The sequence below is a fragment of the Artemia franciscana genome, chromosome 8, assembly GCF_032884065.1.
Source record: "Artemia franciscana chromosome 8, ASM3288406v1, whole genome shotgun sequence".
Taxonomy (NCBI): domain Eukaryota; kingdom Metazoa; phylum Arthropoda; class Branchiopoda; order Anostraca; family Artemiidae; genus Artemia; species Artemia franciscana.
In genome coordinates, this window is record NC_088870.1 from 53,855,568 (window position 1) to 53,877,919 (window position 22,352).

At 34.7% G+C, this 22,352-nt stretch overlaps 1 protein-coding gene across 5 annotated transcripts in view; it reads right to left on the minus strand.

Annotated features, from left to right (window-relative positions):
• LOC136030566 (uncharacterized) overlaps window positions 1–22,352 on the minus strand; it is a 78,473-nt gene that overhangs the window by 50,987 nt on the left and 5,134 nt on the right. Inside the window, exon 3 of one of the 5 annotated variants that reach the window (XR_010618343.1) lies at window positions 5,862–7,886. The exons of 2 other annotated variants lie outside the window; for them this stretch is intronic. Coding sequence is in view for 1 of the 3 variants with exons in the window: in XM_065709633.1 (XP_065565705.1) it covers window positions 17,815–19,050 (1,236 nt within the window). In the remaining 2 variants the exon portion in view is untranslated. Of the gene's footprint in view, window positions 1–5,861; window positions 7,887–7,908; window positions 8,386–16,579; window positions 19,305–22,352 lie in introns of those variants that run through there. 2 more of the 5 variants (XR_010618342.1, XM_065709633.1) reach the window with 2 other exon arrangements.

A 22,352-nucleotide genomic window follows, 5' to 3' on the forward strand; every position in this document is an offset into this window, starting at 1 on the left:
ATGTTAAAGGTGAAATCGATTTCCAAGTAGGAGATTGCGTTTACTTAAAAAATACAAATCAGACGGCAAGAAGCTTTCTGATCGATACATAGGACCCTTAAGAGTAATTAAAAGATATGATAATAATGTTACATTTAAACTATTAAAACCAAAAACGGGAAAAACCTATAAAACGCATGTTAGTCGTATAAAAAGGGCAAAATTTACAGAAACATGGACCCCCCAACCTTCAACATCAAATTCCTCAGAGGACGAAAATGAACCACCTCGCTATAGACTAAGTGAGCTTAAACCTTTTAATTTTAAACAAGGATATTTTGAGAATAGTAGTGACGAAGAAAAATTTTATGAATTTCTAACGATGACAAATATGGTTACCCCCCCCAAAAAAAAAATACCCCCGTCACGCGAAGACGGAAGAAAAGCGATTCATCTTCAAGTGAGGAGTCAGAAGCATTGGACTATACGATTTCTCCAAAATCAAAATTTTTTCCAGATAAAATTTCAACCCCTTATCCTCCAAAACGTTTCCCCGACAATTTGGTAAACCCCGTTTCACCGATAGACAGACCTTTATCGTTACACGATGAATTAGATAAGGCTATACAGACTACTTGGGACATAGAGTCACAAAGGGACAAACAGCCCCATAGACAAACGTTACGAGAAGCCATGGATCTTATTAATTACCAAATTAAGACTAGATGGAGTACATTTAATACTAATCCAGTTACTGATGAACACCAGTATCACGATATGACCGTTTCAAAGGCAAAACCAAAGGACTGGGTATCTTGGAAGGAAACCTTAATGCAAACGGTCCCCCACCCCCCGGAAGATATGGCTTTCAAGCAATGGAGGCAACCCAAGAAGACATTTGAATCCTCCCAAAGCTCCACAGAATCCTTCAATTCTCCCAAGCCAAGAAACCAACAGGACGAATCAATCAGTAAACTCTCTAATTCGCGAGGAGAAGAAATTTACGAAGGTCTGGCTGGGTTGACACCTAAATCTCAAGCTTCTACTTCAAGAGAACCAGATACTAAATCTACAACTAGTAGTTCCTCAGATACTGAGAGTGAATCAGACGCAGATAAGTTCAAGGACTCGGAAGAAATAAAACCACCCAGTGCAGCGGCCTTAGCAAAAAAAGCACAACTGAAGGGTCAAAAATCTCTGAAGAAACAGTATAAGAAATTTGACTTAATATCACTAGCAAAACCAAAGAAAAAAACTGAGCCTAAAGAAGAACAGATAACAACAAGATCCGGCCGGGTTGTCAAAAAAGCAGATAAATTAGATTTTTAATAAAAAATCTATCAGCCTTAGGAAAAAAATAAAAATAAAAATAATCTTTTTTTGGCTAATTGTTAAATGATTTCGCTAAGAAACAACCCCGTAATAAAGCATCTCTAAAGAAAATACTTTTCAGGAAGTCTGCCTAATCAAAAATTGAAAAATTGGCCTGCTTCATCAAAAAGCGCTAAATATTGAGAGTAGGTCCCGAACTATTTTATTTAAACAAAAACAATCAAAAAAAGTGCTACTATTTTGTTAACATAGTCTAAAGCAATAATAATTCCTTAACACAAAAGCTTATTAACAAGATTATAACTAACACTTGGCCTACAGGAATCGCTGTCCCCTTACCTAACGTAAAAATTAAAATATTGCAAAACATAAAGGCTTATAGAGATAACCATAAAACTATAGTCAATTAAAACTCATTAGTAGCCTTAACAAAAAATTATTACAAATAGTCAAGTGACAACAAGCGTCCTCGTTAATTGTGGTCAAAGCCAAATTTGTACCAATTTACTTTGCAATTTTTTTTATCATTCCCATACTCCTTTCGGGCATATTCTTGGTTCGTCTCCTGCTAATAAATAAATTTAGTGGCTTCGAATAAATTAAATTGTAGCTAAAAACGACATTAATATAACTATAACTTGCGATACCTAACAGACATTTATATTTGGCAGCAAATCTACTTTATCCTCCCCGCGGTATTAAGATCACGCTTAAACATGTTTTTAAAATATCATTTTCTTACCTAATTTTCTCCGTAACTATGGCCAAGGGAATTATAGACACAGAATTTATTTCAATTATTCACACAAAGGAAAATATAATCTATTCAGCTGCAATGTTAGTCCAAGACGAAAATGGTAAGGAAATATTCGCAGAAAGCTGGTAACTAAATTATAATTTAACGAAATTAAAACCTCACACGTATAAATTTGGGCTAAAATTAGCAAACAGCCCAAAATATTGACCCGCAAGAGGAGAAGTAAAAAACAAATACTCGAATAAAAGCAAAAAAGGGAAGAACTTAACAAGTTTACAATTAACAATAAGAAAATTACAGAAAAAATTTAATATCTGCTACTGGTTTTGTAAGGGCCCGACCCAAACAGACCTTCTTCTAATTGATAAATGCAAAAACCCAAAAATATGTTATAAAATCGAAGCAAATGAAAATTGTACTAAATATGAAGGGGTACACCATCCATTAGAGGAAATCCTGCATTACGCAAAATTTTTATACGACCCGAGTTACACAAGAATATGCCGTTAAGGGGGATAAAATCTTCTTAAAACGAAAAAAATCTAAGCAATCTAAAAAAGACGCATACAAAAACAACTTGCCTTCCAAAAATTTTAAATTCTAAAGTACGACTAATATTTTTTAGATCCGTAACCAGAGGGAAACCAGATCAGGTAAAAATCCACTCAACTAACAGCTTATACTAACCGGGGGAAATGTCGTATAATAGAACCTTATACAATACAGGTCCTAATGTTCTAAGACCCCTAGAATCCGTCAAAAACCACTCAAGACGAGACTTTTGGCTTCCAATTAAAACCCAGAGCTTACCAGATCTTTCAAAAATAAGTCATGAAACAAACGAAAAAATCTTAGAATCAGCTGAAAAAATACAGTAAAAGATTTACGTTACGATTTACTTCGTTCCTTACTCCGCGTTCCAATTGCCCCTAGTGACAATTTGATAATTGAAATAATGGTCATATTGCTAATAAGTACTTTTTCGCCAGAGGTAATGAGAAAAGACTACTATACAGGCATAGATTCGCCCTATACAATTTAACAGTACTTCTTTGCTCAATCCCCAAAAGGAAATATCCGTTAATTGCGTCCCTAATATGTGAAAATTGTTGATTAATACCACTTGCAGAGGAAAATTTCGACTTGCCTTGGCCTTTAAAATTCTTAGAAATGCTTATTGAGTAGATTATAGGCTATTTAACAAAGATCTACTCCTTAAAATCTACAAAAATAACAATATAAATTATTACTGGATTAATAACTCGATTCATTACTTATATCTAGGACAGTATGAACTATTAAAACGTTTAATTAATAAGTTTTATACAATAGATGACAACATTGGGTCAAACCTAGTAAAAGGGAAAGACATTTTAATATATGAAAAAAAAAATAAATTGCATAAGTCCGCTATGTTTTCATAAACAACTGATTTTCAAAAGAGTTTGCATTACTCCAAATAACCCCAGTTTAAAGGAAATGTGCAGAAAAAACATACGCTTAATGATGAAAAAAACAGAAATTCACTACACTTTGGCTAATCTAACACTCCCCGAAACCCTAAAACGGTATTTACTACACATAGAAGATATTCATGGAAATAGCGGCCAAGATTATTGATTGACATTTATGACTCCACACCTATTAAAATCTGAAATAACCCGGACTTCGAGCCAAGGGCCAATATTAAGTATTCCAAATGACCATGAATTAGCCTGTTCAAATTTAATCTAACTACTATTACTTTTAGACAGTAGGTTAATAATAAATTAATTTCTTTTACGGAAAATGTAAATCTCTCTTAACAAAAAAATATACCACGACAAGCAAGAAAAAATTCGTTCCTTCCCTTTCTTATGGCAAGAGACCTAAGAGGTCGTCTCTTGTAATTTTACTACTTTATTTCCGAGTTGAAAATATTCCAAAGCATAATGATTGAAAGGCTAAGATACAAAATGTATTACTTTTCGACAAGTTATGCATTGGAAGTTCAAAAAATTGGATTAAAGTAGAAACCTAAAAACCAGTAAGTTAATGTAACTTAATTTTTTTTAGAAATTGGGTCATATCTGCCAAGGAAAGTCAAGGAAAAATGAGTAACCATCCACCAAATTATTTTTTCGCAATTCAAGTAAAAAGCGCGCAAATAAAAAGAAAGGCCTCAGAGATACAAAACTACTTGATTGAACTCGATCCCAGCCTATCACAGGCCCTAATTCAAGACAGCACTTTCCACGTTACATTAAAAGTTATCCACCTAAAAAATAATAGTGAAGTCGAATTAATGAAAAATGCTTTCGCAAGGGCAATATCTACTTTTCAACAAGAACTCAGCGAGAATCAAATAATACTCGACTTTCAAGGCGTTGGAGAATTTTCTGAACAAATTTTATATGCCCAGTTAAATAATGAGACAGAATTTAAAGCTAGCTTAAGTCCTCTTTTGGAAAAAATTACTGAAGAAGTCAGTAAAACCGGAATACAACTCGCAAACCAGGAATGTTGGAAGCCTCATTTGACTTTAGTAAATCTCAGAAAAGTCGCTAGGCTAAGAAGGATGGCGAAAAAACTACAACCATCCGTAACATCTATTTTTAAAAATATGAAATTTGGGATCGAAATCGCAGAAAGCGATTTCGATCCTTAATAACTCTTGACGTCACTAATAGCATAATAACTACCCCATATGTGTCTTTTAATACAATTAAATTTTTTTTACAAGTAAAAAAATAAATATTTCGCAAACCAAATACGTCTATAAATAAACCGACTAACCTAATTATTATAACAGGGAAAACCCTAGAGTATCTTCTAAATTAAACTCCTTTTTATGTATATGCGTAAAAATTCTTATTTTTTTAAAATAATATATATATTTACGAAATCAATTTGAAGCTCAATCCAATTTTTATCACCAAAACAGACGTAAATTTAAAACGAAAATAAAGGGGAGTAACACGGAAAAATAAAAGCGCAAAAATTTTAATCTTACCAAATTTTAGCTTCGTCTTGCCAAAAAAAAAAAAAAAATGCCAATTCTGTAATAAATATACATCCTAAAAACTTAAAATATGAACGCCTCAATCCGTGCGTACTAACATTGAAAAATAGAACAATTTTTGGTACCTGGCAAAATTACAGATCTCTGAAGGGCAAAATTGCTAGCCGTGACGTGCGAAAGTGAAATTCACAAATAGACATTTTATCTAAGAGACTCGTAACACATAAAACATACAATGTATGCATTGTATAATAAATAACCCTTAAGGAACGTCTGCTAATGGAAGAATGATTTTTACGATCTAGAAATGAACTTCAATTAAAACACTCAACAAGTGCTTTTTGCATAACAAGAGTGTAAAGAATAATTACACTTGTAAAAAACCTGTAGCAGTTTTAAAAGTTTTAAATTATAGCCAAAAGACCGCCTAGCGGATTTCAAAGTCAAGAAAAGCTACCACCCATCTTTTGAATTAACCAATTACAATGAAGGCTCCCCGGAGGCATTTAAAGAATTAACCAATCACAGTGCTACATCTCAGTGGTAGGTTTATATTTATCTGAAACCCAATTATTTTGTCAAATAATTTATGTTCATCTATGTAATTATCGCAAGCTAGGTAATTACGTCAAACAACTCAAGGAAAACTAAAACGCTATAATTTTATTTTTTTTTCTTTGCAACATAATAATAGAAAATTATACAAACTAGAAAAATTACAAATTAACTTAACAAACAATTTTGTTTATATTCAAGAAAAAAAAATAAAAATATGCAATCATTTTTATATTCGTTAAATAGAAACTATTGGGTTTACCTAATAATCTAGTTAACACTAAAAATGTTAACTAGTTCAAGACACCGTTATATATTTAATAAATATGTCCGAAAAACACTCAATGCGCTGTTCCTTACGCCATATTGTACCGTATTGTCCGCCGCAAAAATTTTCTAACAATCACGCAAAAGTACTTAATTTTGTGTATAAAATAAATAATGCTATGTATAAAAACTCTCCTAAGGGTATAATGCGCGGCACAAAACAATTTTTCTTCTTGAAAAAGAAAAAAAAAATGCATATAGAAATAAAATAACTTAAATCCTTCTGACGTAAATAAATTAACATCATAATATTTCCAGATCATCATCAACTGAATACCAAGCCAAACAGGTAACCTTAAACTTATATACTGCTTAATAGTGATACCAATTAATAACAAGTAATTACTAAGAACACTAAGAAATCCTAAATAGTCAGAAAACAAATCGGTACTATTACTTCAAAATTCAAAAAAAGAGAAAATTTTTAAGAAAATGAATCTGACGGAAATCAGAAGGTGGGAAACTTCAATAAATTGTCAAGGGCCAAAAGAAAACCAAGAAAATCAATCTCTAGATTTTACAATTATGTCATATAATGTGCTAGCTCAAGGGTATATCGAAACAATGCCTTATTTGTACTATAACTGTAACGAAGAAAATTTGAAATGGTCAGATAGGAAGAAAAGACTTTTTAACCAATTCAAAATGTCAAACGCAGATATTGTATGCTTACAGGAAGTGGAGGCTGGCTATTATTATAATACCTACTTATCTTAATTTCAATCTCAGGGGTATGATGGCGTGTTTAAACAAAAAACCCAAGGAAAGATTGATGGATGTGCCACCTTTTTTAAGAAATGTAAATTTAGCCTAAAAGAAGATCATTCCTTAGAAATGCTAAAAAATGGAATAGATATCTTTAATCGAGATAACATTGCACTTATTTCTATTCTCACCCCATTTAAGAACCCGGATAAACAGATATGCATTGTAAACACCCATTTGTTATACAACCGTAAAAGAGAAGACGTGCGTTTAGCCCAGCTCCAAATACTTCTTGCAGAAATTAACCGCGTTGCTTGCAAAAATACTAACTACTTTCCAGTTATTCTTTGTGGTGATTTAAATTTAACCCCTTCAAGCCAATTATTATCTTTTTTAAGCCAAGGAAGGCTTAAGTATGAACATATAAATATAAAAAAAAACTAACTGACTATGGCTCACAAAAAATTGGGAAAACCTTTCTTCCAAAGGAGCTATATATTTCTGATTCTTGTCAATACTTACAAGAACTAGAACAAAAGAACTGCATTGAAGAAGCAATTTTTTCATCCGGTACATTAACGCATAAATTTGCCTTTAAAAGTGTTTATAATTCAGATAAATTTCCAAAAGTTCGTTTGAATTCGACTTGTCACAACTTAGTTGACTATATTCTCTACAGTAATATTGACGAAAAATTGAACAAACATGAAAAACAAGAACTAATACTATTAGAAAGGCTTCGTCTCCAAACATACAAGGACTGCTTAAAAATAGGACCATTACCTAATAGTCAAAATGGATCAGACCACTATCACCTTGAAGCAAAATTTCGTTGGAAATGCAAATAAAAATAATAAAAGACTTTGTTAAAAACTTTTGAATAAAAGACTATAGAAATAAAATAACTTAAATTTTTTAACTTATAAAAACAAAAACAAAAATAAAAAATTTATTAATATAATACTATTTATAGATAACCCACAAGTTCATCCCACAATAAAAGGTAAATATAGATTATATCCTGCTTGAATTAATAAAACTAACAAAATGCGTATAAGAAGAACAATGAGTAACCCTAATCTCAAAAACGATGAAACACAATATAACCTCCAAGACCGAATAAGACCTGGTTCTCATGAGGACTACTATTGTTTACCTAATTTATACAGATTTAATTATGAATTACACGAAGGAACTTGGAACAGCTTGATCATTGATGAAGCAATAAATCTAAAGTACAAATTTTTGTGAATGCCAATCATTTTTAAAAGCTATTTAATTAGGGATGTAATGAATGTAATATTAAATTGTCAATTTTCACAAGAAGTAGTCAGGGAGGGTTATGAGTATATAAGAAAATTTTCATCATTAACATTTGAAGCAATACTTGATAAAATCACCAAGAAAAATTACCCCCTAATAGAAGAACTAATTAGCGAACGTCTAGATATTTTTTGTGATGTGAATGGCTTCATAATTATCTGGCCTCTACATCTGATATTAATATTAGTAGAAAAAGACTTAAAATTATCTATTAAATCAAACTTAATTCTTTCAGTTTACGAAAAATACGTCAATAATAATTTAGAAAATGAAATTTTAGAAGGATGTCCCGTTTTACATAAAGAAGATTACGATGCACTAAAGAAACTAACTGTACATTTGTACACAAGTAAACAAAACTTATGGTCAAAGATCTTTCCGGGAACAGACGTCATCGTATCTGAAACTATAGTAGAATGTGTCAATCCTTCTTATGGTTATAATATACTAAAATATAAAATAATTCGCACTACAATTAATCAAACAACTTTAAAAGGACTATGTAGGGACAAAATACGGACAATTATGCAAAAATTAAACATCAACCATACATTAGAAAGTTTTAAAATACCACGATGTCTCGTGAATTATCTTATGTATTTAAATATTGAAAACAGCGACCATATATTAGAAATAACTTTTAGAACCAAAGATTCTTTAAAATCAGAATTTAAAGAAATTAGTGAAGAAGGACCAATTTTCAATATTACGAATAAAAAATCTGTAGAAAAACCTACACTTTAATATATAACTAGAAACATAATTCTTTGAAGAATAAAAAAATTAATTTACCTTATGTGTTATACTAGTGCTATTAACACCTAATCTTGGTGGAAGTGGTGGAGAAACGAAAAAAAAAATATATATTAAAGTGGTACAGCTCCAACAAAGTTTAAACCCCCCCCAAAAAAAAATCTTATTTATGCTAATCACTGAAATAACTTTTCTAGAAATAATGAAGTTGATAAAAATATTGATGACCCTGTGTATCCATTCCAACACACAAGATATCATAAAACATGGAGTGATTTTCAAGCATGAAAACTCACTTCTAACCAGTAACAATGCGTGGAAAAAAAATAAATAAAAATCTTATTTATACTAATCACTGAAATAACTTTTCTAGAAATAATGAAGTTGATAACAATATTGATGACCCTGTGTGTCCATTCCAACAAACAAGATATCATAAAACATGGAGTGATTTTCAAGCATGAAAACTCACTTCTGACCAGCAACAACGCGTGGAAAATATTTATGAAACTAGACCCTAAACCATTCGAAACTTTATTCCAACAAGTAATACGGCTAGAGAAGAATACCTATGACTTAAAGGAATCAATTTTTCAATTTCTAAAATCGGACAAGGGACTGCAAGCAAGCAAAAGCAACCACAAAGAAAAGAAAGATATACCTTCCCCTACCTATCCATCCCCTACCTATCCCAAAGTCAAAATAAAGAAAATAGTTGATGATTTTGATGCAAAAATGGCCGAAATTGATAAGGCTATAGGACTCAGGAAAAGCCATTGAAAAAAGAAAAAAGAGATCAATAAATGAAAACCAAAACTCAGATACCAATAAAGATACCCAAAACATAATTAAACCAATTAAGACCCAACTTAGACAAGGAAAATTTACGATGGACAATATGCATTATTAAACGAATTGCCCACAGTATTGAATTTCTTCAAAGAACTATGGAATGGACCAAAACAAGATATCAACGCAGAGAAGAAACTCGTACAAGGAGAAATAAGTTTGTCTGAAATAAAGCCAACAGAAGTTGAAAAGAAAGATATAAAAATATTTCCCCAAACACACAACAAACCGCTTCAATTGAAACCCAAACAACAAACATTGTATCTGACCTTGTAACACAAACAAAAAAAATACCAGAGATAATAAGGGGTATAGAAAATATTGAAGTAGGATCAAATTCCAATAATGGTACCAGCAAACCGAAATACAAATTTAAATGTCAATACTTCTGTAGAATAATAAACGTTACAACAGAAGCTACCAAAATAAACACGACCTTCCATATTCCACATCTTACTTCTAATACCGAAGAAAACACAAACGAATTAATGGAAATTTCTAAAAGCAACTCAAGGAAATATGAAACGACTACCTTCTGGAAGTACGATACTCAGAACGAGGAAACCACAGCAGAATCTGAATTTACGCCAATAACGATCGAAAGTGAACATACCCCAATAACAGAAATGGAAGAAACATTCCCCACGTCAAACTTCCCGATTACTAACCCACAACCAATAGAGTTAGACACCTCAATGTCAGAAATTACTACAGAAACGGTCCCTAGTGTACTAATACCAAATAGAAATGATGAAATTTTAATAACAGTAAGGCAACCATATCGATCAACTAGCTTAATATGGACGTCAACGAAAAGAGGAAGAATACGAGTTAGATGGCAAAACCCTTTCGTCGACACCGATTATGGCAGAACAGGGATGCATGGAAGGGGACAAAAAAATGCCAAGATGAAAATCACTGGACGGAATGTTGGACTATTGACGGTAAAAAAAAACTTGTGCACGACTGGCCATGGCTGACGAACCAGCGAAGAATGAACTAGAACCCCTCCCGGAATTAACCATGGAAAATGCTCATAAAATATCGACTTATCAGGCATTCCTCATATTATATAGACAAAGGTTGGAAGCGTTATTTGAACTATTCAATACAGAAATTCAAAAACTCAAACAAAGCACAACACGTATATTTGAAGTATTTTTCCGTAGGAGTAAATATAAAAGATCAACAAGTTTAATCCCAATAGTAGGGAAGCTTGCGTCTCGATTATTCGGTTTGTCAACCGAAGAAGATTTAAATATATTAAGAGATAATGTTAAAAGGCTCAACACAGCCATGAATACAACACTCCATGTACAAAAAATACAAGCAAGTATCGCCAACTATCGAAAAGACAAATTGAGGCCATATCCAAGAAAATCTCAAGAACAGTCAACACTATGAATTATTTAAAAAATGAAGTAGACAGAGTAATCTCCGATTCCAGCCTAACAATGGTGTCACTCGACATTGTTATTATGTCTTTGTTGAACTTAGCCACTGATGTCAGTAAATTTGAATTCGCGTTATTTGAATTAACAGGAGGATCCCTTTCTTACGACTTAGTAGATCCCTCTGACCTTAAGAACATCCTAAGCGAAATAAAAACTCACTTAACCTTTGGTCTCCACTTACCGGTAGAGCCAGAAGTAGCTAACTTGTTTTTATATTATACCAAACTAAAGGTGCATATCACCGAAATTAATGACAACTGTTTGCTGTCGTTACAATCCCACTAATTAATCAACAGTCCATATTTGATCTATACAAAATATCTACTTTTCCCATTAATATTAAAAAAAACCAACTCCTTCATGAGCATTACGCCTGAAGCAGAATATATGCTAATTGATCAAGACAGAAGAAAATATGCACTAGCTAATGCACAGGATTTAAAAGAATGCGTCTCTTTGAAAAATTTAGTCTGCCAACTAACGCTACCTATATATAATGTAAAAATCGGATCATGCATGTTAGATCTCTTCCTAAAGGAATCACAGCAAAAGATTGTGCGTGTTAATCTGGACAAGGGCTTGTATGTTTTGGGTCTATTTCTTGACTTTTCAAAGGCCTTTGATATGGTTGACCACAATGTTCTTCTGTCTAAACTATCCTTATTTGGTGTGCATGGAGTCCCACTAGAATGGTTTAGGTCCTACCTCTCAGATGGATCTCAGTATGTTTTGGTTAACCATACTTCTTCCACTACTTTGCCTGTATTGAAAGGTGTCCCACAAGGCTCTGTGCTTGGACCACTTTTGTTTCTAATCTACATTAATGATCTTTTTGAAGGTCTTCATCCCCATGTTCACCCTGTTCTTTTTGCTGATGACAGTAATTTTTTCATTACTGCGGTGGACCTGCCATCTGCCACTTCTATAGCTCAAGATCTTCTTGATAAATTAAAGGATTGGTGCTGGTCAAATGGTATGGCTCTTAACACCCGAAAGAGTGCCATTGTCAACTTTAGGACCCCTTACCGCATGAGAGACGTACGGGAGCCAATCACCCTGACTTTTGGGAATGATATTATACCACAAGCTACTATGGTGAAACTTCTTGGTGTGTATCTTGACTGTTTTCTTTCTTTAAACCGCATATAACTCACACCCGTTCCTTAATCCTCCGCCAGTCTTCAATGTTGCACCAGATTAATTCATTTCTTCCTCCTGATATTATGGTTTCTCTTTATCATGCTTTTATTCATCCTTACCTTTCTTATTGCTGCTCTGTCTGGGGCAATACTAATAAATCTCTTCTCTGCTCACTTGAAAGAGCCCAAAATAGGGCAGTGAAGGCTACTTTTCTTCTCCCTCGGCTTTACCCTTCCTCTGATCTTTATAATGATACTGGAATAGCTCCGCTGGATCATACTATAGGTAAAAGTACTCTTTATTTAGCGCATTCTGCTTTTCTAGGTACTCTTCCACCGACCCTGCAGTAGTGTTTCTCAAGGACAGGCTCAGGTAGGTACTTTTCTTCTTTGCGTAATTCTTCTCGACGATTTATTTTACCAAAACGATCCTCTACAGCAGCTCAGATATCTCCTGTATATCAGTCAATTCTATTATGGAACTCCATCCCTTTGGATGTCCCTCTTTTTCCTTCTGCAAAGGCATTATTTCGTCGGGTCTTTTCAGTTAAATAATTTTTGTCTCTCTTTTAATTCTATCCCAATTTGTATGTCACTTCTCTTCTTTTAAAATCATTTTCAGCTATATGTTAAATCTCCTTCTAAATCTTCTATCTGTTAAATGCCCTTGTCTTGTTCCAGTATTTTTTTTTTGTATATATTTTTATAAGTGTTTTATTTTTGTTCTCTGTGGCCCATTACAAGCATAGCTTCTTGGGCCTATTAACTAATTTACTTTTGTAATAGTTTTCTTTTAGTATTAATAAATTGATTGATTGATTGATTAAAGATATTCCTAACTCATGTGATGCTTTAGTAGGAAGTACAAAAAGAGAAATCTTCATTAATTTACGGAATGATTTATGGCTGTTTATAGTACCCAAAAAGACAGTAGGAACTCTATCCTGCTACAACAATACAGAAAAGATTGACCCCAGTTATCGAACTGAAATACTATTACAGGACGTTGGAACAATAACAATAAAACAAGGTTGCCGACTCGTAACAAAGAAAACAACTGTACAATATGTACAACAACACCTTTGATCACAACTAGCACAAATGTTATGAGCCCAAAAATAATAAATTTCTAAGGAATAAATTTGTCTTATATAATACCGAACATGAACAACGAAGAATCAAAAATATCAATATGCCCCAAGATAGAAAAAATTAAGGGTACTATGCAGTTAGCAAAAATAAAAGAGGCATTAGACCTACAAATACCGTTGTTCACGACCGAAGACCAAAGATTAAAGTACGTGGAAAGTCAATATGGATTATTCTCACCAAATTCGTGGTACAATATAATAATCACAATATTTATGGTATTTCTTATATCGCTAACAATAAGAGCGCTACTCACAATAAACTATGGAAAGCTCTTGAGACGAAAAAAGATACAAAACGATGCAATTGATGCACAAGAAATGCATCAATTGAACCCTACAGCTCCTGATGATATTTAAGCCATTATGAAGGAAGGATATAACAGTACAGGAAAATCGAGGTCTTTTTCCAGTATATTCATATATCCCGTCCCTACCTTAATAAATATTGTTGGTGTAATCCAGCTAAAAGGCTAAGATACAATTTAATTGTATTTCTTTTTGGCATAATTACATCAAAATATAAATATTTGGCAGAAAATTTTAATGTAAAATCTAGACCTCTGACAAGTATAAATCACTTGTTCCTTTTTAACATAAACAAGAGAATGGAGGTTGTCTCTTGTAATTTTCGATATTGTGTTCCTAAACTTAATATTCCTAATACACGACAATAGAAAGGCTATGACGCTATAAAGGACGTCACTTTTCTACAAAGTCTTGCGTTGGGAGTATAAAGAATTAGAAATATACAAAAGAAAAAAAAATTCCAAATTAATCATGTGAATAATTGTCGCTTTTAAATAGTGTTACTTGTTTAATCATATAATTATATACTTATCATATACTCAAGCATCCTTGAAACAAGTGCAATTAAATGTCACAATTATTAATGCTAATTACAATATTCTATACCCTCGCTTATAATTATATACTATTATTGCTATTCTGTTTAATAACCATATGATTCTGCCTGGAAATTTTTTATTACAGAATTTGTCATACTCTTGACATTGGCCGACAATACGTCATGGTCAAAAACTGGAAAACACCTATCATGATTTATCAACCGCCGAAGAATGCCCAAAAACACCTCTGATTCAACGAGAGCTATCACCCACATGACACCTCAAATAGCACCATCTATCGTACTGCAATCATTCTCATGTTTCTGACTGAATACCGTAAACTAGAGAAGACGTAACTTCCAGCCAGCGGACTCAACCACAACATACCCACGAAGACACCATAAATGATAACCTAATTCAACATGGAAACCCAATATCAGCAACGTCACAGACCTAGATGAAGATTCAGAACAGAACATTCTAATTCCTAATTTTATAAACTTTGGAATCAACTACAAAGTAAGGTTTTAAATACTACCTCAGTAGGATGAATTAAAGACAATAAGAATAACGCTTAAAATGCAGAAGAGAGCGGGAATGGGACGGAAGAGCCGTAGTACCGGCGGTACCTTTGTACTTAAACTGCTGGGATAGGTGTTCCAAGTCCTGCACTTCCCATTTTGTAAAAGCGTAATAACAAGACAGACTTTACAATTGCTAAATATTGAAACAACAAAAACACTTAAGGGTGATAAATTAAAGAATGACATTATATTAGTTCAATCATTAAATAGGGCAAGGACACGAGAATTGTGATTGGTGTAAAAATAATATTCCAAAAAAAATAAGTGAACAATTAACATGTCCAAATAGTGAATTAATAGTTTAAATTGAATAAAAGTACAAGTGGTAATTCTTTTTTATATAATGTTGTATATTTTACACTTTATTGTAAGAATACCTGGGATCAATTGAAAACTAAATAAATACAAGAAAAAAATTCAAATAAAAGACAAACAGTTGGAATCAGGTATTCACGTATAAACCTTATTCATGTCAAGTGATGTATTAATGTAATTCAAGTGTAAGGTGTAGGTTCAATACAATGTGTAGGAATATATACGTTTTCTTTCAATAATCATTTTTTTGAGGTGAGAGAATTAAAATAAAAATATTTTGACAATAAGAAACTTTAAGAAAGATAAAATTTAAGGACAGGGAATGTTCTGATTGACGAGGGCGTCAATCTACAGCGGGATTTGGGATATGTAACATATGGACCAGCAGCCCCCCTCCCCCTTACAGAACTCAAAACCAAATCCCTCTTTTGTTCACTGTATAAAGCTAAAATAAGAATCTCTTATATGTCTAAAGATTTTAAAGGTAAATTCATCATCCCATAGAATTTGTGCCTTTTGGCACAAGTTTTACAACAAGCAAAAAACGATACTTTTTACTTTTGGCACAAGTTTTACAGCAAGCAAAAAATGATACTTTTTACTTTGGCATAAGTTTTACAGCAAGCAAAAATGATACTTTTTAGACTATCAAAATTAGATTCATAAAGCCAATTAGAAACCAGATTTCTATTTCTGGTCTGGTCAACAAACTGGAGGTGAAAACCCTCGTTGTAATAAATCTTTGCAAGGAGGTTAGGCCATATGTTGTATAATTAAAAGAAGAGTTGTATTGCAACATTTCTGAAGTCAGTCTACCCAGTGCTTAATTTAGAAATCCGGGTTGATTCTGGATATATAAGGTAGACCGAAAGCTAGGAGTAATATTCAGTATTAATTCAGTCCTGATTCAGTCTTTATTCTGCACTCAGTCTTTGATGCGCATTATATTGCTATCTCTCATTGAAGTCATTTTACCTGAAGTTGTATATGAAGTAAGAAAATAAAATTATTGTCAATAATTGTGTTTGTCTTTGAGTCAAGGTACCAGGTACAGTTCCTATTGTCAACTGGATCGTTCCCAAGGGAATCTGCCCAACTCGGGAGACCTGAACGTCATGATAATGATTTTGTCTCCATAGTTATAGAGACTTGTCAACAGAACCCTCTCAGTCTATGTCCCTTAACTATAAAGCTCCCATGTTATACACAACTTAACTTTATAAATCAACTTAACTTCATAAATCAACTTAACTTTATAAGAAACCCTACAATTAACGTAACTTTATAAGAAGCCCCCCCGTACCATAATCTATATCATACCGTCCCACTTATGCTTTTCTAGATCACCTAAATCGCCTAATCTAAATATCACTACTAGTTTTAGGAGCATTCCTTATTTTTGGACCCGGTTCTCTTCTTGACAGATTTTTCGGTTAGTCTGTACGTCTCGTTTATGTAGATTTGTTTTGTATCGTGGGATAAGAAGAGTTGTAGCTGGGTTATTCTCCTTTCTTTTATCAAATTCAAGGTGCAAAAAATTGTAATAAAAGAAAGAAAAGGCCATACTTGAGTACCAGATTCAGTCTCTGAGCTTTTCTGATCGAAAACGAATTTATTACATCTTCTGTTTTCGGCAGTTCGTTCCTGTATGCTTGCATAAACAACAGCACCTCTAATCTTTCCTCTGATGTTGTGCTTCTGAGTGCAGAACACGTTATGTCGACCTTGGAGAAAATTCTTTCTGCCTCGCATATTGAAACTGGAAGCGTCGCAAGGATTGTGAGCAATACAAAGATGTTCGGGAAAATTTGCTCCTGACAGACGTTGAGAGCCGAAATAGTCGTTTTTCGCTTCTCCGTTGCTACGTTCGACCAGTGGCTCTTCCAGATTTGGAATTCCATTTTCAAATCAGTACATGTTCCACTTAAAAGGTCCTTGTACTTTTCGTATCCTTCCTTCAGATCGACCCAATTCTTGCAATGGACAATTGTTGGAATTAGTGAGGAATGTTTAACCTCATGAGCAAAATGGGAGCTGTATCTTAACGAGAAATCAAGAAGAATGGCATCCATGGATGGGATGAATGCCGCCATCCTATAGTGGCTTTCTGGATCCAGATTCGGTACTCCCGTTCGGTACACAGAGCGCAAGGCTATGCGTGGTTGGATGACTTTCATGACAATATCGATGTTTTTTTGCCATGTTCTCGACCTCCGTATAGAGACAGTGGAACTCAGTTTCTGCATGGGCTCGCATTTCCTCTAATGTTGTCTTGACGCTGCTAATTAAAGCTCTCACAAGATCGCCGTCCTATTGTTGAAGTGATTCTGCCAATGGTTTCAGTAGAGATGAAAATAAATTCAAGCAGACCAGTCCGATCAACGTATCTGGTTTCTCAATGCAAGAACGTACTAGATGTACTTTACTACTCGCCTCCCGGTCAAGCCAGCCTTCCATCTCATTCAGAGCGGAAATAATAAACGACAAGGAATCCCAAAACCAACTTATTGCCTCATGCCTCTCTATAAATCTTGTGGTACAAAGACCAATCAGGGTCTCTGCTCTGCAGTTGTCTGACATTAGATGTTTCTTCAGAAGCCTTGTTCGTTTGGCACTCGAGCTAAAATGAGAGATAGTTTCTCGTACGACATCTTGTGCATTCCGTAGAATTGGGAGAGAAACTATCTTTGAGCATGAAAGATTAGTGGCATGGCTTACATAATGAAAGTGTATGGCTTACACAAGTTAGTAACTCTGCTTTATTTCGCCAGCAGCTCCATTTACCAAGCTTGACATGCTAGCGGCTTTGTCATAACCTTGACCGACGCACTTTGTCATGTCTAAGCCAGATTTGGTGATTTCACTCAAAAGTAGCCTGCCGAGGCTTTTGCCGTCTAGCCTTTCTTCAACATTTTGGGTGGTGTTGGTCTCTTCATCTTCAGAGAGCCCCGATAAGGTTTGAAAAGCGTCGAATATGGCAACAGGATCTTCTTGGATTACGTAACCCTTTTCTGATTTGTAAACATAACTACCCGCTACTACCATGAGTTCTCTTGTCTGTCTATCGGTGGATTCGTCAGCAATGAGACACCAAACTCTTGCTGTATTCACTTTTCTGACTGTTTCGGACTTTATAAGTTCTCCAATCGTTCTCATTAGTTCATTTTTGATCTGCTTAATATTGTATTTTGTATTTCCAGATGCAGTTTCTACAAGTCTTTGAAGCAGCGAATCGCCCCCCTGAACACGATACCGAAGTAGGTGACCGAAATTACCATCATTTTCTGCTGCGACTACATTAGGGCCCTGATTGTCGAGTTTACCATCGTCCCGGTGGCCAGGGAGGGGTATATTCTGTGCCCCACAAAGTTTAATTGTTTCCACAATGCTTGTAAATAGTTCACGGTTTTGGTGTATTTGTTTTATTCTTTCAGAGTCCAAGGTATTCCTGATATCTTGACGGTCTTGCTTGAACGAAGCTAAAAGTACTGCAGCTCTACACTGGTGATTCATATGATACTGTGAATTGACATGTTTTGTAAGTGCACCATCTTTTCCAGTCAGATTTGAGTAGTCTTTCAGGGGTTCTAAGACGAGCCGACCCATTTTTTGCCCCCCACCCCCAGACAGAGCCGACCACCCTCCGCCACTGTTGGATATTCTCATTATGACACAAACACTACACCAAAGTCCCTCATGTTCTTGGTGACGGCTCACCGCAAGCCAGGGAAATCGGGAAAGGAGCTCAATGTTAAGTCTACGAGTAACTTCACCCCCCTTTCGTCTTTGTATTGAAGTCGGAACTTCGGCTTGGTTCTTTGGCTTCCATCTTTCGTTAAGAAAAAACGCAATATCTCCAGATGTTAGTTGGTTTGTTTGTTTTAGTATCACTGAGAAACCGAAGTCAGAGGAAGGTGTGATGCAAGTGTAAGGCGGGGAGGATACACTGCTGTTTGGGTGAATCATCTCCATCTGCCGCATCTTGGCTCTTGTGTCATCTCTCGATGCTTCTGTTTGTTGATCAGAAAGTTTCACTTCAATGTTTGTGTCAAAATCATGGGAAAAAGTCGCTAGTGACAGCTTGTTTTCCTTGGTGGGGTTGGTAAACAGTGTATCTGTAGTCGAATCTTTGTAAGAACTAGATGCAACGGGTAACGGCAAACTTGAAGTTATGGTCAGAGTATTTGAATTTGAATGAACATCCTGAACTGATGAAAACGACAGACCTGAGGCATCTGAAAGAAATTTTATTGTTTTTTTCTTGTTAAAGAAAACTTTTTAAAAAAAATACTAGTAAAGGTAGTTGACCAAAAATAAATGATATTTTTTTCAACACTCGCCGACAGTAAATTGACAGTGTCTAGGCAAAATTAATTTTCAAAAAAAAAATTCAGCTTTGTTATTGACATCCAGGACTCAATCAAGTCCTGAATGATCAATTCTGGGCATTCCTCTCATTACAACTAATTAGGTAATTTTTTCTTTGTAAAATTCCTTGTTAAGCAGTGAAAAATAAGACAAATATTCTCAAAATACACCCTAAGTAGATATACAGCGTTTTCTTGTGATGATATTGTTCGCTTCATAAATGGATGGTCTTGGATATTCTTCCTTATCTCAATTTAGGGCATTTTGCCGATACACGGTCAAAATGCTGTTTAAACACGTGCTTTCATAATTTATAACTTAACCCAGTAGCGTACAGTGGTCCCATCTGGGAAATATGCAAAAAAGAAATTTTTTGAAAGCTATCTGCTTCTAGTGGAATATCACCCCCCGAAATTATGGGGGGTTAAATAGATAATGACCATATCATTGTCTATCTCATCGTATGTTATTTCGTATATCATAGCTACAGTTTCTTTAATAGAAGCAAATTTTTTGGGACCCATCTGCAAAACAGAAGTGATCGCCTGCTACAAAGCATCTGGAAAATTTTAGGTCTGCGCAACGCCGAAATTTTTCGGTTGGGAACATTTTTGGTTAACTGGTACTGCATGCTTCTTTTTGTAGATATTTTGGCGCAATTGTTTCATTGATTCGAAGAGTGATGATAATAGAACAACAAAACGCTAAAACAAGAGGTTTCAGCCACTTGCCTTCCCTGATATTCCACTAGAAGCAGATAGCTTTCAAAAAATTTCTTTTTTGCATATTTCCCAGATGTACGCTGAGGGACCGCTGTACGCTACTGGGTTAAAATATAAATTATGAAAGCACGTGTTTAAACAGCATTTTGACCGTGTATCGGCAAAATGCCCTAAATTGAGATAAGGAAGAATATCCAAGACATTTACAGAATGGTCAACGTGTTTATTTTTCGGAATCCAACGTGCTACAAAGAGCCCTGAATCCACCGGATACAAAGTTAACTGCTTTCTTTTCGCTATGCAAAAATGATTCTTTTGCGAAAAAACTGCTGTATACTGAAGTGTCTTCGTATTACACGTTGGACACTAAAAATAAAGTATTTGAACGTCGAAAACAGGGTAAGTCAGTCGACTGCCAACCTACCATCTTCAAAGATACCACGATAGGAAGACTCTACACCGTTCACCCCAATCAACATGAATGCTTCTTTCTACTCCTGCTTTTGGTGAATGTACCCGATCCGACGTCCTTTGAGTATTTGAGAACTGTAAACGGTACTATACATGACACTTACCGTAGTGCATGCCAAGCTCTGAATTTATTGGAGAATGACCAACACTGGGGTAACTGCATCAATGACAGATCTGCCTTTTCAGTTTAAAAGATTGCAATTCCCAAGTCGATTAGCATTTGCAATCACCATCAACAAAGCTCAAGGTCAATCGTTAGAAAAATGTGGTATAGATCTTAATACTGATTGTTTTTCCCATGGACAATTGTACGTTGCATCTTCGAGGGTCGGTAAACCTGACAATCTATTTATATGCAGAGACAATTTGACAGCGAAGAATGTTGTATATTCGCAAGTTTTACGCAGTTAATTTGTATTGTATCTATCTATCTATATAAAAACGAGTTGTGTGTATGCATGTTTGTTTGTTTGTAAAAAGAGCGTTTGCATATGACGTCATTATAAGTACATAAAGCTTTGTATATGCACAGACAATGGGAAAGCCAAGAATGTTGTATATTCGCAAGTTTTACGTAGTTCAAAACACATATATAAATCTATCTATATTCATAGGTGGTACACAGGGACACAACTACAATGGCGCGTAACTAATATGGTGCGTAACGACTTACGCGCACGGGGGGGCTTGGGGGAGCGCAAAGCGCCCCCACCAACTAGGTGTTGGGGTGGCGCGAAGCGCCACCCCAACAGCTAGTAAAATATAATTGCAACAAATTCGAGAACTTTCGCTACTCTGCTTGTTTTTCAATGTTATAATAACTAGACCTACGTTGCCAGAGCAACGTGAAGTGTTGCGGCAACCTTTGTCCGGCTTCACCGAATAAAGTGTTGCGATAACAACACTTTGGTTTTGTTTCTTTGCTATCGGTTAAACGCTGAAATCGTTAGCCTATCGAAGCTTTTAAAACGTTATGTTCAAAGAAGAACTCGATCAGTAATCATATGAGCAAAGGCTATTCCTCAGCGTTGAAAAAACAACAATAACAAAATAATATCGAAAGAAGAGACTAATTTGACTTTGCAGCCAGTTGAACTTCATCCTTTTCAGTCGTAGACATCGTGATGGATCAAGACTTGGAATGATATCTTATATAATCTAGCTGGTAATATAAAGCTATCCGTAACTTTTGAGGATCAAAATACTATAGATGACTCTCTATTAGTTATTACGAAAGTGCCTCGTTGTTTTACGTTATCGTTTGTACCCGTTGCGCAAACACTTACTTCTAGGTTACAGTGAGTATGAGAAAAGATTCCTCCTCCATCAGACAGAGCAAAAGAATGTCCAGTACTTTAGTAATAGCAAAGTGGTCAGGAGCTATATGGAAGCTGTTTTCCATCTGATGGTTGATTTCTGTTTCTTCTCCTGCTACTGAGTTGCTGTTGAGTAGGGATTTGAGGTTCATAGAACAAATGACGAAAACAGCTTCCGGACTGAGTATTCAGAATTAACCCTTCATCCCGATGCAGCATTCTTTGTGAAATAAGATTTCGGACACGGTCACAATTAAACTTCTGGCCACACAAACTGTATTAGGCTACCCAGCTCTGAAATAATTGCTGAAGGTGTATTTGCCTGTAAAATTTGAAACAGGCCCGAAGCACCAGCCTCTTCCTTGTCAGAACTTCACATAGCATTAAAACAATAATATAGGCTATT